The sequence below is a fragment of the Alligator sinensis genome, unplaced genomic scaffold (genome assembly GCF_000455745.1).
Source record: "Alligator sinensis unplaced genomic scaffold, ASM45574v1 scaffold108_1, whole genome shotgun sequence".
Lineage (NCBI taxonomy): Eukaryota > Metazoa > Chordata > Crocodylia > Alligatoridae > Alligator > Alligator sinensis.
In genome coordinates, this window is record NW_005842110.1 from 2,133,000 (window position 1) to 2,148,752 (window position 15,753).

At 44.6% G+C, this 15,753-nt stretch overlaps 1 protein-coding gene across 11 annotated transcripts in view; it reads left to right on the plus strand.

Annotated features, from left to right (window-relative positions):
• The window catches only part of MAPKBP1 (mitogen-activated protein kinase binding protein 1), a 119,939-nt gene that overhangs the window by 52,047 nt on the left and 52,139 nt on the right, over positions 1-15,753 (plus strand). For all 11 annotated transcript variants that reach the window (XM_025205291.1, XM_025205290.1, XM_025205296.1 and 8 more), the window contains one exon: positions 15,484-15,546. In XM_025205291.1, the coding sequence (XP_025061076.1) occupies positions 15,484-15,546 (63 nt within the window). The remainder of the gene's footprint in view (positions 1-15,483; positions 15,547-15,753) is intronic.

The window sequence follows — 15,753 nt, forward strand, 5'->3', positions numbered from 1 at the left end:
TGCATCCTGCTATAGATGTTCAAAATTCTTACTGTTTACATCTAGGCCCTCATGACACTGAGCATTACAGTTATGTGCATGCTTGTATGCATATTTTGGGGGTTTTGAATACACCCTGTAATTACCAGTGAACAAATGTGCATGATCTGAACTGCCATCAGAGTCTATATACAGTAGTTAATTCCTTGGCCTCTTTGCCTAAAATGAGTTTTTGAAGACTCTGCTATCCTAACCCTCTCCCTGAAGTCATCATAACTGAAGCATCCCAGTGATTTGAACAGCTATATATATTCACTAAATTGAGTTAGTCCCTGGTGTATCTGGCCATATTTCTATTTCATACTTACAGCTTTGACATCCTAAAATTTCCTGCATCCTTTTTTTCATGGGAGTGGAAGTTGGAAACACAAATGAAACTGTTAGGTAGCTGGTCTTCTTGCACATCTTCAGAGTAATTTTCCATAACTGTTGCATATTTGGCTTAGACTCTGCCCACCCCAGCATGTTAAATACATCTTATGTGCAAAAATAAGTCTAATTGTTCTTAGTACTTACGTATTCATTGACATGTGTGAAGTCAGTAAAAAATATTACTCCTCTTTTTACACCAGTATTTACACTGGTGGAAATGGAGTTGCAGGATGCAGGGCAATGGTTAATTAGGACCAAGTCTAAGTGAGGCTGTCTGCAGAGCTCTTGAAACTCTCCTGACCTACAGGTTCTTCAGGTGCTGATGTACTCTGCTCAGATTTTGGTGTCAGGCACTTCTGGGTTTACAAGCTAAGATTTCCTTTTCATAGCAGAACCTTGTATCCTGTAAACAAATTCATAGAAGTGCATCCTAAAATGGTGGGGAACCTGTTTTCAAATGCTGAAATTAACTTGTTGCACCAGAGGGAGGCTGAATTTTTCCTTTGAGACAATACTCTGCATTGGTTGAACCTTCCTGCAGGCAGTTTGGCTTGAAGTGAATTAATTTCTTGTTTTGCAATACTGTGCTTTTAGATGCCATCTGGGGAGATTTCTTAACTGCCACAACAGGGAGGGGGGTAGTCTTACTGAGGAGGACAAGAAGGTCCCTTCATTCAGGCTATTAACATAATTTGAAATAAGGAGCAACTTCTGCAGCTGGGCTTGCATTTCACCATTTTTTTAACTTTGTGCCAAGAAGGAACAACACAAGGTTTCAGTATTTTGATTCTGATCAAGAAGAAGTGACTAATGGCCAAACTCATCCATTAAAGGCAGAACTGTTGGAGTGAAGCTGGCATAGTTGCCTTTCTCCCCTTCTCCTTCCTCCTTGCATTTTAATTAAGCAGTGTAAGGAGGGGAGGGGAGAACATGCTCATGCTGAAGGAGAAAGTACTTAGGCCTCAATACATTTTCTTCAGTCTGCTTTTCTATCTTCTACTTGTCCAGGCATTGGATTGGATGAAGAGATGGGATGGGGCATTAGTGTTCTCCTGAGTTCTACTAATAAAACCTGGTTGGGACGCTTGAAGAGGTCTCCACTTGCTGCAGAACTTTACCATGATTCCAAAGAAATAGTTAGAAAATGTGACATTTTAAATCACCATTATTAGATTTCTTGTTGAACAATTCTTCCAGTTGAATAGAAGCAGTTTCACACTTGTTCTAGCCTAGCACTGCTAATTTGGCCCACCATTCCTAAAAGGTAGTGGACCCCTGGTCTACACTACAAAGCTTTTATGGCAGAAGTGGAAGTTTGCTGGCAAATTTTTGTGGGCCCACATTCAATACTGCCTTTATGTTGGCTCAGTTGCACCATCTGAGCAGATAGACTTCTGAAGTTAGCTGGCAGGTGTGTGTAGTTAGATACCCTTGTGCCCTCAGTTAGCTTTAATGGTTCCCTCCGCAGCTGGTGCCTTCCCAGGGTGCTCTTTGTGGTGCACTTGTGCTGTGCAGACAGAGCTGCTGCACTGGAGTCCTGCTGAGCTGCTAGGAGTGTCTGAAGGTGCAGGCACCAGTCTGCTGGCTAAAGATGGCAGCTACAGAAAGAAATATTGCTTTGTTGAATTACTGTCAATTGAGCCATTTAAATTGCTGTTTAATTCACATTAGCATATAGGAGATGGAGAAGTGAAAGAAGCAAAAATGTGAAGAGAATTGACCAGCAAACACTGCAGAAAGATCTCATCGGTTTCTCAGTAAGAGAACAGAGTCCAGTCTTAAACATACATTTTCTGTTCCTCGCTCCTGATACCCTGTTTGTTCTAAGCACGCATATCTGAAAGAAGCATGGGGCACTTTAAACCTTGCAAAAGAGACTCAATTCTAAAATAAGAAAATGTGAAGGGGAGCAGCAGAACCCCTGTTGCAGAACAGAAAAGGGGAAAGGAAAAAAAAATCCCCCCATCCAAATCTATTATTAAGCTAATGCGTGACTGAGACAGGCCTCGCCTGAAGAAGCTGTTCTTTGAGCACTGGAGCTCATGCAATTTCCTGGAGGGAGAATGGTTCAGTGGCAGGAGTCTTTCACTGGAGCACTCTGCCTCTGTCTGGCGAGACGTTAACTCCAGGAAGTGACGACAGCCCAAGTATTGGAGTGGGGCATTAACTTGTGTGGAGAACAGGATCTTGCACATGACCAAATTGCACTCTGTAGTAAAAAAAATAGTGAGGGCAGGGAGCACAGAACACTGGGAGTTCCCAGCACCCCATCCTGTTTGGGACACGTCACTGCACTCTGTTATAGCAGCTTCTAGGTACTTTTCAAGAGCAACCTGGAGGTTATAAAGGGGTGAATTTGCCATAAAGGCATATATCAGAGAGACTGTTGCAGCCTCCGTCGAATGTAGGTTTAAAAAAAAACAACAAAGCACTCTGCTGTGCAGTCACTATCTTTGACTTCAGCAGTATCTTATCATTAATGTTGCTGGGAGTGTTGGCACATTAGGCTGGGGCGTGCTGTACCAACTGATTGATTATCCCCCTGATTCATCCTTTACCTATTGACTCCACTTCCACCTTATTTAGATCAAGCCTATGTAGGTCCACTTTTCATTTGCTTTCCTACCAATATCAGCGCAAGGAAAGCACAGTGGTACCCTTATTTAAGCTCAATGAATAGGAGAATCGCATACACAGTGGTGATGCTCAGGAAACCCCTGCAGGATTTTGTGGGGAGCTACCACTTGCTGGGAGGCTCTCAGAGAGTTGGTCTAATAAAAGATACTGGATTTACCCAAAGAACCTTGTCTGCCCATGTCCTTAGACCAACATGGATACTACCTATACCACTTAGAGAGGAAGAACCTCATCCATTGAGAGGCAGTAGTATCCACTTCTGCAAGACTGTGGGTGGATTGGTAACTGAATTTTCCATGAGCATGCTGCATTGGTAATGGCACACTTCAGGAAATGTTTCTCAATCAAGAGGGAATTTCAAGGTGGTGGGAAGGAGGTTAGTGTGAGTGAGCACATACCTTGCTCCAGTTTAAACCAGAATACAGACTTGGTATGTAGGAGACTAGTTGGAAACAAGCATGAAGTTGTGGGGGCTGTGCATGTTTTGGAGTGGATGTGGCTTCCATCCTCCTGGTTTCTTGTGGGAAAACTGCAAAAGTCCCAGTGTAGAATTGGAATCTTTTTGAAATCTCACAATTTTTTTCAGGACAGGAAACCAGTTTCCTGCCCAGCTATAGACAGTACAGTCTTTGCATAATGCCCGGACATCAGATCAAGGGGTGACTGGAACTGCTCCACCACAATGCTCTCCAGATCTGTGTCTAAAAGTGGTATATTAGAGTGCAAGGCAGCATGTTTTCATGGGCTGGGGCTTGGGAGGCCTGGATTCTTTTCTCAGCACTGCTACTAACTAGCATCCTAAGACAAGTAATTTCCTTTCCTTCTCTCTCAATTCCCCTATGCTTAAAATGGGGGCAGTTAGGATTTGTTTCCTTTGTAAAACAATTTGAGGTCTACAGGGAAGAGGTAGCATAATAAGAGCTAAGCATTAGAGAGGTGAGGCAGTTGTCTTGTTGATGTTGTAGGATAGTCACTTGTACCACAGGCCTTGTCCTTGTCTTTCTAGGGAGCATTTCTCTTTCCATCACTCAACTCCCTGCCACTCAGGCAACAGTCTGCTGATTTCTTTACCTCTTACCTTTACCTCCATTTTTCGCTTAGCTCCTATTCAGCTTTCTACAAAACATTTTGGGTTATAATGTTTAAGGGCATGTAACACTTCAGTGCCTTCCTCTTATTTCCGTCTAGTTACTTGTTGTTGCTTTCTTTGAAATGATTACAGGTTTCCCTTGCTTTATGTGGGTTCTGTATGTGCGAATTTGCTCTTATGCAATGACCCTTTTTATACCAAAATTTGTTATATGCAAGGTAAATTTACTCTTATGCAATTAGTGTGGTAAAAGCCTGCAGTCAGCTGCTTTGTGCAGTGCATTGTGGAAGTGACATGCATCAAAGTATAGTCTCCTGTATAGATCTGTGCACCTCGCTCGTTGTCTGCAACACGTTTTTGTAGTTGCCATCCCCATTATGGTAACATTCACCGCTGCCCTGTGCTTGTGTGTACTGTCTGCTGTTGGGAGTACCAAAATTGTCTGGTAAAAGTGGTAGAAATGGGTCTGTGGGGTCAGTACAATCGAGGTCTTGGAAGGTATCACTATTTGTTACATTATAAAGTGGATTTCCTTTATGCGAATTCAAGTTATGCACCGTTTTCCAGGAACATGTATATAGCATAAAGCGAGGGAAACTTGTATTAGTATTATTTTGCCTATGTTCAGGTTTTAAGGTTGTGGTTAAAAGACAGGCCAGATTTGCATGTGCCTGTACAGCCTTAATTTGGGATCCGTAAGTGTTTACCTTGTACACTAAATGAGCCAGGGATCTTCTGTTTTAAAGCAGAATGTGATTGTGTAATTAAAGGCTTCATCATAATGCATGTGCGCAGGCATTTTTAATTCTAGCATTGCCGGAGTGCTTCACTGTGTGGCCTAAAGTTCTTTAAACACAAGGCATTTTTGTATGTCATTTCTAGGCTTGGCAGAATTAGACTTTTTTTTTTAATGATTTTGACGGCTAAAATCAATGTTTATTTTAAGCATTTTTAAAATGTATATTGATTTTTAGATTTTCATGATTGCATGGAATTAGGAACATGGGGGGCAAACAACGTAGTAATGGTGGTATGCTGTTAAAAGCTTTATAAAATCACTCGCAGCAGGGGGGTGGGGCCCCAGCTGGGCCTTGGGGTGCACCCCCTGTGCATCCTGCCCCAAGAATACAGGAGTTGGGCTAGGCAGAAACTCTGGGAATACAGGAAGAGGCAGTGTGATCAGGGCAGGGCACATGGGGGTGCCCCAGGGCCTAGCTGCTACCCCTGCACTGACTAGAGGGGTGGGAAGCTGTGGCCATCATGGGGCCGGGCTGTCCCTCCACTGATGCTCACCTCCTAAAGAGCTGCATGGAGCAGGGATCTGCTTCACACCCTGGGCTAAGTGGCCAGTGCCTCTTTCCTGTGTTCCCAGAACTCCTGCCTGGCCTGGCCCCTGCCTGATCAGGGCTGGGGGCAAACTCCTGGTGAGCCCCAATTGCACAGGGGTTGGGTCAAGCTTGTTGGGAGTTTGGCTTTCAGTCCTCAGCTGGGATCTGGGCAGAGCGAGCAGCTGGAAGCACTGGGCTCCCAGTTGCCAACACCCCCTCCAAGCCCAGACCCCAGCTCCTGCAGCAGCTGCCCAAGCCACTTTCAGAGGATCAGTCTGTGGGTGGTGCTGCCGGGGCTCCCCTTATCCTGCCTGCAGTGGCTGCCACTTGTGTGTGCACTCACTCGCACAGGGCTTCCCCTGCTCCAGTTACTTTACCCCTGCCCCAGATTTTTTACATCCCTTTTTATAAATTTAGATGAATACCGACAGAAATGTTTTTCCGTTGGTTTGTGAGTGACAGGTCTAATCAATGCTTATCGATACAAATTTAATCCTGTCAAGGTTTATTTAAAATGAAAAAGTAAAAGCAGATTCATCTGTATTTCATGCCCTTCTTTTCCTCCCTCTGTATCCTTGAACTCTGCACCATAACACAGCTTTCTGTTGCAACTTAGGCTGCAACAAAAGGCAGCTTTATCTCATGGATGCTCACTTACTGTCTCTCTTTTGGGGTAGCTACTGAAGGTATTACCTATACTACCAAAGGTGAGAGAAGCCTCTGCCCTACATGAAGCTGCCATTGTGTAGTCAGGGTGAGTGAGAGAGAGAGAGAGAGAGAGAACATAAGCCTTGTGCTTTAAAATGTTTGTGTTAAGGTTCTGACATGCTGCCAAATTCTTGCTGAGGATCACAGCGAGGGAAAAGAAATGGAAATCTTTCTTCCCCAGTTTTCTCTCTCAGCAAAACCTCAACGGAAATTCATAGGACGAAGAAAAGCCCTTTGCACTTAAGGTTTTCCCTTAGTCTGTTTCAAAGGTCTATAAACAGCAAGGGCGTTGGAGCTTCTAAGCAAAAAAGTCACAAGAATGTTATGGAAAATGTTGGCAACCCAGCCAAAAGGAGCAATAGTGACCTCAGCCTTTGTTACTGTTAGAAGCATTTTGTTTCTGTCCTCATCTGGCTATCTGGGTCAATATTTTTATTTCTTGTGCTTGGAATGATGCATATGGTTTTAGAATTTAAATCGCTTTAGTTGCAGTCCTTTTAATTTTACATTGGTCACTCTTGAGCTCTGTTGTAATTTTTACTCTGTCTTTCAGCCTTACTCGCTTAGTAAATAGGAATAATGCTTAAGAATAGAAATAATGGTGGCCTACTTGCATGTGCATAAGTAATTGAGATTTGAATGGGGAAAAAAACAGGTAAGAAGTTATGATTTTTAACATATGTAACTTTACCTGAGGCATTGATCTAATTGGTTAGAGAATGAACTAAGTTGAAGCCACCCTATACAAAAATACCCGAAAACAGAAAAGCAGAGTTTAAGATTGCAAAGAGATAGAGATAGATGTGAAAGAATGACTACATCTGTTTTGTTTTGCGGGCACTTTCTCTCTTTAGCCAAGAGCGGCTCTCTTCAGTGAAGCTGTGCAAGTAGGAAGCCCTGACAGGTTTGGAAAGCTATTATATGCCCACCTGCTCATTCTTCCCTTGCAAAAGTTGGATTGCCTCAACTATTTTGGAATATAGAGGCCTTTTTATCAGTAAGGCAGCTGGGGTTCTCTCTCGACTTGTGAAAGCAGGGGGATGGATTTGATTAAGAAATCCTTCAGTTGCCTGTCTACAGGTAGCGACCTGTTCCCTCCCCGGGAAGAATTTGGCATCTTTTGGATAGTTATGCCTCCTAGCAACCAGTGCCTTGGTGAAGCAACGTGACTTGCTTTGGAGCCAAGTTCTAAGCTTGCATAAGACTGAGGAGGAAAAAAAATCCTAGTTAAGTCTGGGATAAAACTGTTGAGATACCAACTGCCTCAGCTCAGCTCCACCCTCCTAAGAATCTCAAAACAAGCCCTGTGTCTCCTGGCAACATTGACATGGACTGCAAACTTTGAATTAAAAGAAAAGCATGAAGCCCAATCCAAATATCCCATCACCAGGTGAGAACAGCGGGGCACCATTTCTTTTCCTGGAAGACCTAGCCCTGCAGTGGGTGTTGGGGGTTTTTGCTTGCTGTGTTGTATTAAATAGCTAAAGACTTGTCTGTACTGCAGAGCTGCTGCAGGTTGAAGCCAACAAAAACCCTCTTGTATCATACTTGCATCTGTATCAGGAGTGTTGCCAGCAGTTACCCTAGCCACTGGGTATGATCTTTGTGCATTCCTAATCCACAGATCTATACTGCCAAAATCTTGTAGTGTAGCCTAGGCCTAAGAAATCCTCTTGCTAGCAGCAGTGCTGAGAAACTGTACTTATTATTTGGGTGCGTGAAAGAGAGACACAGATGTGTGTTGCAAGGCCAACCCTGATGTCTCATCAAGACTTCATTTTGCTGCTGAAAAGAGCTGTATTTTTTTTTCTTTTGTTTTTTTTTTTTTATGTTGTGGCAACTAACGGCTCCCACAATGTAAACAGGGAAGATGAGGTACAGAACTAGCTGAGATCTGTGTGAGGCAGGGCTACGCTGCTGACCTCTGAGTTCACCTCATAGTTGTTCATAGATTCATAGATGTTATGGTCAGAAGGGACCTCAATAGATCATCGAGTCCGAACCCCTGCATAGGCAGGAAAGAGGGCTGGGTTTAGTTTTTTTACCTTGGGAGTGCTAAAGCACATTTGCTATCCTGAGGTAAATATGCAACCCTTTTATTTAAGCCCAGGTAGCTGAGCTGCTGGCACCACTGAAAGTATTTTGCTCTGTTACGCAGGGTGCAGAGCTGTAACACGCAGTGTCAGTTGTGCTTTCTGTTCCTCTCTTCCCCTCCAGCAATGGCCCGTTCTGAGCCAGTGGTTCTTTGGCTCTGTGCTTTCGAGGAAGCTGGTCTGATTTGCTGCTGACACTTGTGCACAGCTACTGCACAAGTAATGCTCACCGAGGCATTCAAGGGGAAGGATTGCTCTAATTTTTTGCTGCAGTGGGGCTGCTGTTCATCTGCTCTGAAGTGTGGAATAAAGAGCAATGCTAGGTCATTGGATCCTGGAAGGGGCTGCTGTTGTGTATTACTTTTACAAACAAAGTTCTTTGGAGGGGGGAAGAATGATGCAGGCTCTAAGGCAGCCGTTTCTCACTTAGCCGCTGTTTCCCTGCCTCCTCTCTACTAGGTTGATTAAATTGAAAGCAGAAACAATTAAATTTTATTGCTCTTTGTATCTCTCATTTGATGGATGGCTGTTTAATATTGACTGCATTGATTGCCAGTGGTAAAAGAATTAAGAGTGAGGCACTTGCAACAAGATGTCCCCTTCCCCACATAAAAAGCCTCTCCCTTGGGCCCCTGAACTGTTTGAATCACAATGAAGAATGCCCTGGCTGTGCCTGTTGGTAAAGTAAGAAGTCCAGCTATTCTTAGATATGTAATGTGTTCCTCGGGGACTTCAATTCAGGGAAAACTGCTCTGGCTTGCAGGTCTGTAGAGCAATAGGAAATTCGCCCTGTACTGCTTCACGGGGAAGATGGCACTAACCTGAAACACAGTCCGAGAGGCAGAATATAAATCCAGTCAAGTGTATGCTGCTGTTCAGAGGAGTCATTTGACCTCAGTGGGGTTCACTTCAGCAAGAGGTCCTGCAGCCTCCCAAGAATTTGCCTGGAGTCCTGATTTCCCTTAGAACCTGGGGGCAGACCTGAAACTTTGATAATCATCTCTTTCTTCTTCTGCCTCTACTTTCTCTTCTGGTCTCCATTGCAGTTCCCTGTCATGCTTCCAGTAGCTTGTTTACCTCTTCCCCATTTCTCTCATCCAGATGTTTTCTGCCATGGGGATTTACATTCTGAAACTCTGTTTCTTTGATCCTTTGATCTTGTGCTCTGGCTGTAAAGGATGTACTGGGGCTGGAAGCCAAATGTTGATCAAAGGGGGACTGGCACTAGAGAGCAGGCAGAGGGAGAGCACAGGTGGTGAGCAAGAGGTCATTGAAGCAGGTGCCTCAGCAGGTCTGTAAAGCAAGTTCACTTCTGCATGTTGCTGTATATATTGCAGTTTTGACTCCAGGTAAAATTCTCAAGGTATTGAAGCAAATAATTTCTGAGAGATTAGTAAGTACAATGTTACATCAAACCTCACACCCCCAAGTGTTTCGGTAGCACTGTTCCTGGAGGGGGCAGAGCGTGGAAGTCTTGACAGGGCTTGTGAGAATTTCATACTTTTGACTGTGATCTTGCTGTTGGTTGCTAATCAGGTCTTCATCCTTCTCAACAGCATTTCAACTGGAAATGGTCTGTGCAAGGCTCCTTTTCTTACGCATCCAGGTGGCTCTTTCCTAAGCGAGTTGCATGGTTTCCTAATGTAAACCACCGGGGGAGGGGGTCCTTTTAACCTTCAGCTGTCTTGTCTTGAGCTGCCCATCACTGCTGCACCTCCTAGAGATGGCCTTAGCTTTCAGTCACTGGGTAGTGTGGATGTTTTGCATTAGCACTGAAATAAATCAATTGTCAAGGGAAAATGCATTATAGAAACACGTTTTAAGAACTTAGCGTAGGCTCTATAATTGGCAGTTCTCCCCTATCTCTAGAGGGTGAGTGGGTGTTTTAAGTGCACGTGCAAGTGTGATGCATGCTTTGTGGTTTATGGCTGCCCAATTCAACAGATTACCATGTGATTTTTGTTTCTTTTGTTTAACTCTAATGTTCCACCACCTCTTATGCTTTGTGTAGTTTGATAGATGCAGGAGGCAAATAGCTGCTTGTGAGACCTGTACTGCAGGATGGCTGGAGCAGCCAGCAGCCTGGACATTGGGATATTTTGGCAGAATGTGTAGGATAACCTTCCTCAGGGTCCACAAAGAAAGCATTTTAATCTTGTGGGTATGAGCCTGGTGGAAAGAACCTGGGGACTCAGGCTGTTGAGGGGAAAGGAGGAGTTTGAGGGTGGCAGCCATGAGCCATCGCAACTAAAACTGGGTTGTTTTCTATGCTGAAAAATTCAAATGTGTAAAATTTCCAACCTCATTACAGCCCCAGTGACTCTTAGATGCTAAACTGGTTTAAATGTTCATGTTTTTTCCAAAGCCGTTTTTCTCCTCTCCTTTGTAGTCCATGACCAAAGCCAGCATTTCTCAGCCTGTGGGTTGCGATCCAGAAGTGGGTTGCAAGAATATATGAAAGGGTTGCCGACAAACTTGAAAAGTGGATTCTCCTTTAAAGGAGAAAAACGTAGGAAACCGTGGCTTTTCTCTTGCAGGCTGGCAGAGATCCATTTTGCAAGGGGTTGCTTGGGGTCCCCCATGCCCCCCACACACCTGGGACATGTGGGGTGGGGAGGATCCACACACCCACCCCACACACTGGGGGGCAGAGGGCAGTGGGTCAGGAGTGAGGAGCACTGGGTCGAGACTGGCCATTGATGTTTAAAAATAGGTCCTAGTACAAAAAAGGTTCAGAACCACTGACCTAAGCAATCCTCAGCCTGTTGTAAATGTCTAACCCCTGGAGAAATTTCTGCCTTCATATTGTGGAGCTCTGCTAATAGGTCACTGGAGCTCTTGTTCTTACTCATCTGCTGCTGCTTGAAGTGTGTGACCCTGGTCCCCCTGCTGTTGCATGGGTAGGTAGGCTTAGTGACTTTGGGAGCCTTACTGCCCTAGGTCACACAATATTCATGTTTGACAACCTATAATTTTCAGTTCATCAGCTTAGTGACTAAAATACGGTTAATCCTTTTGTTTTGTGTTGGGCTTCTTATTGCATAATTAGTTTTCCCCTAATGTATTCTGGTCTCGCTGAAGCATGCATCTTAACTGTTGTGTCTAGGGTGGGTAGAGTGTTTTCTGCACCAGCAACAGGACAAGATTCTTGAGCAAGTTCTGGCCCCTTGTCTAGAGCTGTCTGTACACATACACAGGCTTAAAGCACTCTCCTAATAGAGGCAATAACAATCTTGATGGTGAGGTAGAGAAGGGAAACAGCTCTCCATTTGCCTGCACTTTCCAGGAGCACCCTAGATCTTTTCATTTTGGGGGATTCCTTCACTTTGAGAGAGAATAGTTTCCCTATTGCAGTAGAGGCCAACCTTGCACGTCACAAAGTAGCCATGCACTCTGTGAGTGTCACTCCAGTCCCCCCTCTGCCATGATCTGCTGCTTTGATTTCTGCTCCCTGCCCTATCTACAGCTATGCTCCCTGCCCTATCGATCTTCCGTATGCAACACACACAAGCTGCCGCCTCTGCAACTTGTGTTGTGCTTGCTGCATGGTGGCCACACCTGTCTCACCAAATTTTTCCTTCTATCTCAGTTATCTGAGGGGAAAAGTAAGCAACCTCTGGTGCTACTGCTTTGCCTAAATTGGGGGAGGCAGGAGAGTGCCACACTGTAGCACTGCAGCTCCTGGGAGATAAGGAGAGAAGCCAGGTAGCCTTATGAGCCAGGCGCTCTGGAAGTGACTCATCTGAAGTTGATGGAGCTGTTTGCTCTTCTCATTTACTCTTGCAGCAACATTCAAGGAAGGCTGTATTCGAAAAAAGAGGAGCCAGGCTTTTGTTTGATGTCCAAATGGAGTTTTCGCTCTTCCCTGCGGCATCTGTTAATAGCCAAGATTGCAGGGGCAGGGAGGAACTTGACCCATGAACTCTGTCTCTGATCATTTATCCCACAAGATGCAACAAGACAGAGTTGATGAATAGCTTTGGAAAGAAATGCCATAATTGACTTTTTAATCTTAGCAAATCTTTTGGGGAGGTGGGTGGCCAATGCAGGGAGGAAGGGAAGAAAGAAGGAAACAGACTTCTGCGTAAATCTGCTTTTAATTAGCTTGCTGAGGGAGAGGGACAAGGACTGTGGGGCTAAGTACAGACAGTCAAAAAGCCCAAGGCTGAATCAATTCAGTCTTCACAGGTTAGTCTAAGCTGCATAAATTGAACCAATAAGCAAGTGAACAGACATTCACTTTTGATTCCAGAAATGCAGCCACATGCCTGCAGTGGCTCAGACCAGAGGCTGAGGGTACTAGAGCATGCCACCCTACTTGTCTGGAGCAGACAGCTTGGGCTAAGGCTAGCCTGCCCACCCTGTGAGGGATGTTTGCAGGGGGAGGGGTACAAAGCATCCTGGGATGCTGGGGAATTGTGAGTTAACTTGAATCTGGAGGGGATCTGGGACAGAAGTTTAACAAACGTATTTAACCTAAATCAGTGAAGTCTGATAATACATCTATCTTAAACTAGTTTTGGCCATTTTGAATGGAGTTTAAGTGCACTGAACTTCTGTTCTGTTAGTGGTTTAAGCCGGTTTCCGATCACTTATACCAGTTTGTGTTATTTATGTCCCTAGCCAGTAGGATTTGGAAAAGAACAAGGAGTGGAGCTGGGAGGAGGGGAGGAAGACGAAACTAGATGTGCATCTGAGAAAAAGGCAAAGTGCTGTTGACTCAGATACTGTGTGTAAATGTGCTATTGACATCCGATTCCTTTCCATTCTCCTAAATTTAGCTTGGGGAAATTTTTGTGTTTTCCCTTCGCCAGAGCTGCTTCTTGTTTCTTCTTAGGGGGTCTCATGCTAGCCACCCCCAGCACACACAGAGCACATTCACGTGTACAGTGGGGAAAGGGTTTGCCCTCCCCTATGCTGCCTGAAATGTCTCCAAGGAGCTGTTCACACTGACACCTCAGCTATTTCAAGCAGTCTTCCTGTTGCAGAGGGGTAGAACTTTCTCCATGACCCTTTGAAGCAGCTGTGATGGTGACAGATTGATTTCTGTCCTCTTTGTATCAGAAACCAGTTACATCCCTGCACATGGGCTTCCTTTAGGAAAAAAAAATTGGCACTTCTATAGTGCCTTTCATTGGGAAACATGCAAGTGCTTCACCAAGAAACAAAAGATTGATGGAAGATTCTAAAGCCAATCACTGAATTATTTTTAAAAGTACTGTTTTGTGTTTGCACAGTGCTCTCGGGGGCGGGGGGGTGGGGGTATGTTTTCAGGTTAAGTATGATACCATAACCTAGAAATAAAACCTTAAATATTATTGTCAAGAGTTTCTGCAGGGCCTGTGTGCAGATGAAAACAATACCTAATTCTGACTACCTGGAAACACCACTTGTGCAGCAGTAAGTCTGCCACCAAGTAGTGCACAGTCCCATAAATATCAGTGAAATCAAACCAGTGTTCAGTTTGAGAGCAAAAGGTGCCGTAATTGTCTAAGTAAGCTGCTTTGGTAATCCTGAGAAGTTGGATACTGCTTCTGAAATAGTTACCAGTAAATTTAGAGAGCAAGTTGACCATCTAGACTGTCATTAGGCACCAGAATCAACACTCCACTGGGTAGAAATGCAGGCATCTTTCAGAAATGTTGTTTGTTTTTGTCTGTGTTTACAGCTTCTCATTGGGTCATTACTAGAAGGGTTTCCTTCCAGTGTTCATGCACTGCAGACCAGTTTGACCAAAACCTCATAAGGCCATCAGAAAAGCACTAGTCTGATATACTCGTGCCAATCCAGCTCTGAATTTTGTGGGAAAGATGTAAAAATATCAAACCTGTTGCCCTGCTCCTCCTTCAAATACTAAAGTAAAATCCATCTTGGCAAAAACTGAATGAGTGTGTATGTCAGATCAAAGATGGCCATGCAGTCTGATCTGTATTAAAAATAACAATACCAGACTGGAGGGACCAGTAATCTGACATGATATTGGCCATTCTAATGCTCTCTTTATTAGTTTGGGCAATGCTACTTTTTTGTATAATTCTTTGTTCTTGTGCTGGAACAATGACACCTTGGCACAGAAATGTGTTTCTGTGCTGTCACATGGCACAGCATTGTATGAGGATGCTGAAATGTCATTTAAAGGGTTTACCCTTGTGGAGTATGAGAAGGGGAAGAGCTTACCCAGCTTGTAGCATGGAAGTGGGGCCAGCACAGCATGCTAAGGACAAAATGCCCAAGTTCCTGTGAAGCCAGGGGGGTTCTTCCATTGCGCCTTTTGTTTTCTAACTGGTCAGTGACCTGAACTCTTGCTCAAAACTGAAGCCTTTTCTATCCTTGACTACTGTGAAAGGTAGGAATGGAAGATCGCTTAAAGCTTGTCAATATGGCTTCTGTGCAGAGCTAAGGAACACCCCACAAGTGTGCTCTGCCTGCCCGTTCACTCCTGCTCAGTGTGTACCAGACCCTAGCAATGAGGCAGAGTAGCTGCCTTGGATTAGTCAAGCACATGCCCAGCCTCTGCTCTCAGGTGTGCTTGCCAGCACATGCTCAGGGATGTGCCAAGGTTGTCACGTTTCTGGGAATTGGCATGTGTGGAGCAGAAGTAAGTGGGTGGCCTGTGCTTCACAGTGGTGCTCCCATGCTTATTAAAGCGGCGTGGACAATTCCTTACTGTCCCAATAGGGCTGGGCCTTAGTCACTGCCTTATTTTAGGGAAGGTGGTCGAGTTGGAACAGCAGTTGCTGGCAAAATGGTGTTGGTGGAAGACTGGTTAAAGTCTGCATAGAGAATAGGCACAGTTCTTTCCTCCCCCCCTCAAAGCTCTCCCTCATCTAACCCCTCTTTCTTCACTCCCTACTTTGTCCACTTAAGTAGACATCCTGGTTTGATGTCCAGAGTGTAGGGCCATTTTCATAGCCGTTGGTGAGGGTGCGGGAAAGGGACAGAATCATGGCAATGTTGTAAAGACTTTTTTTTAATGAATCTTTCTGTCTAGCTTGTGACTGTAAGCCCTGGGTCTCCTACCAGTGGAGAGTGACTATATTTATGGCACTAGCATCCATCCCAGGTAGCTGAAATTCAGCCCACGAGGGTAGAAGGTGGAACAGTGATTCTGAGCTGCTTTTTCACTCTCCTGCCAAGGACAGGAGAATAACTTTTGTTTTGGTACCCACGGCCTATTATGTTGATCTTATTTTGTTCTTCTGTTATCTCTGTCTAGGTGCGTTGTTGTTCTATTCAACCCTAGGAAAAACAAGCAGCACCATATTCTGAACAGCTCCAGGTGAGTGCAACTCAAACAGCTGGCCTGGTGTTACATGGTGAGGTGACAGTCGGGTCCTCTTTTTATGGCTCTAACAAAAGCGTAAGAATTGCAGGAGGCAGGAACCCTGCTCCCAATTACTTCAGTCCAAAATTCCCCCAGCAAGAATTATCATGGGGAGAAATTGCAAGCTAACTTAACTCTAGCTCCTCTGTGCATGAGTTCTTG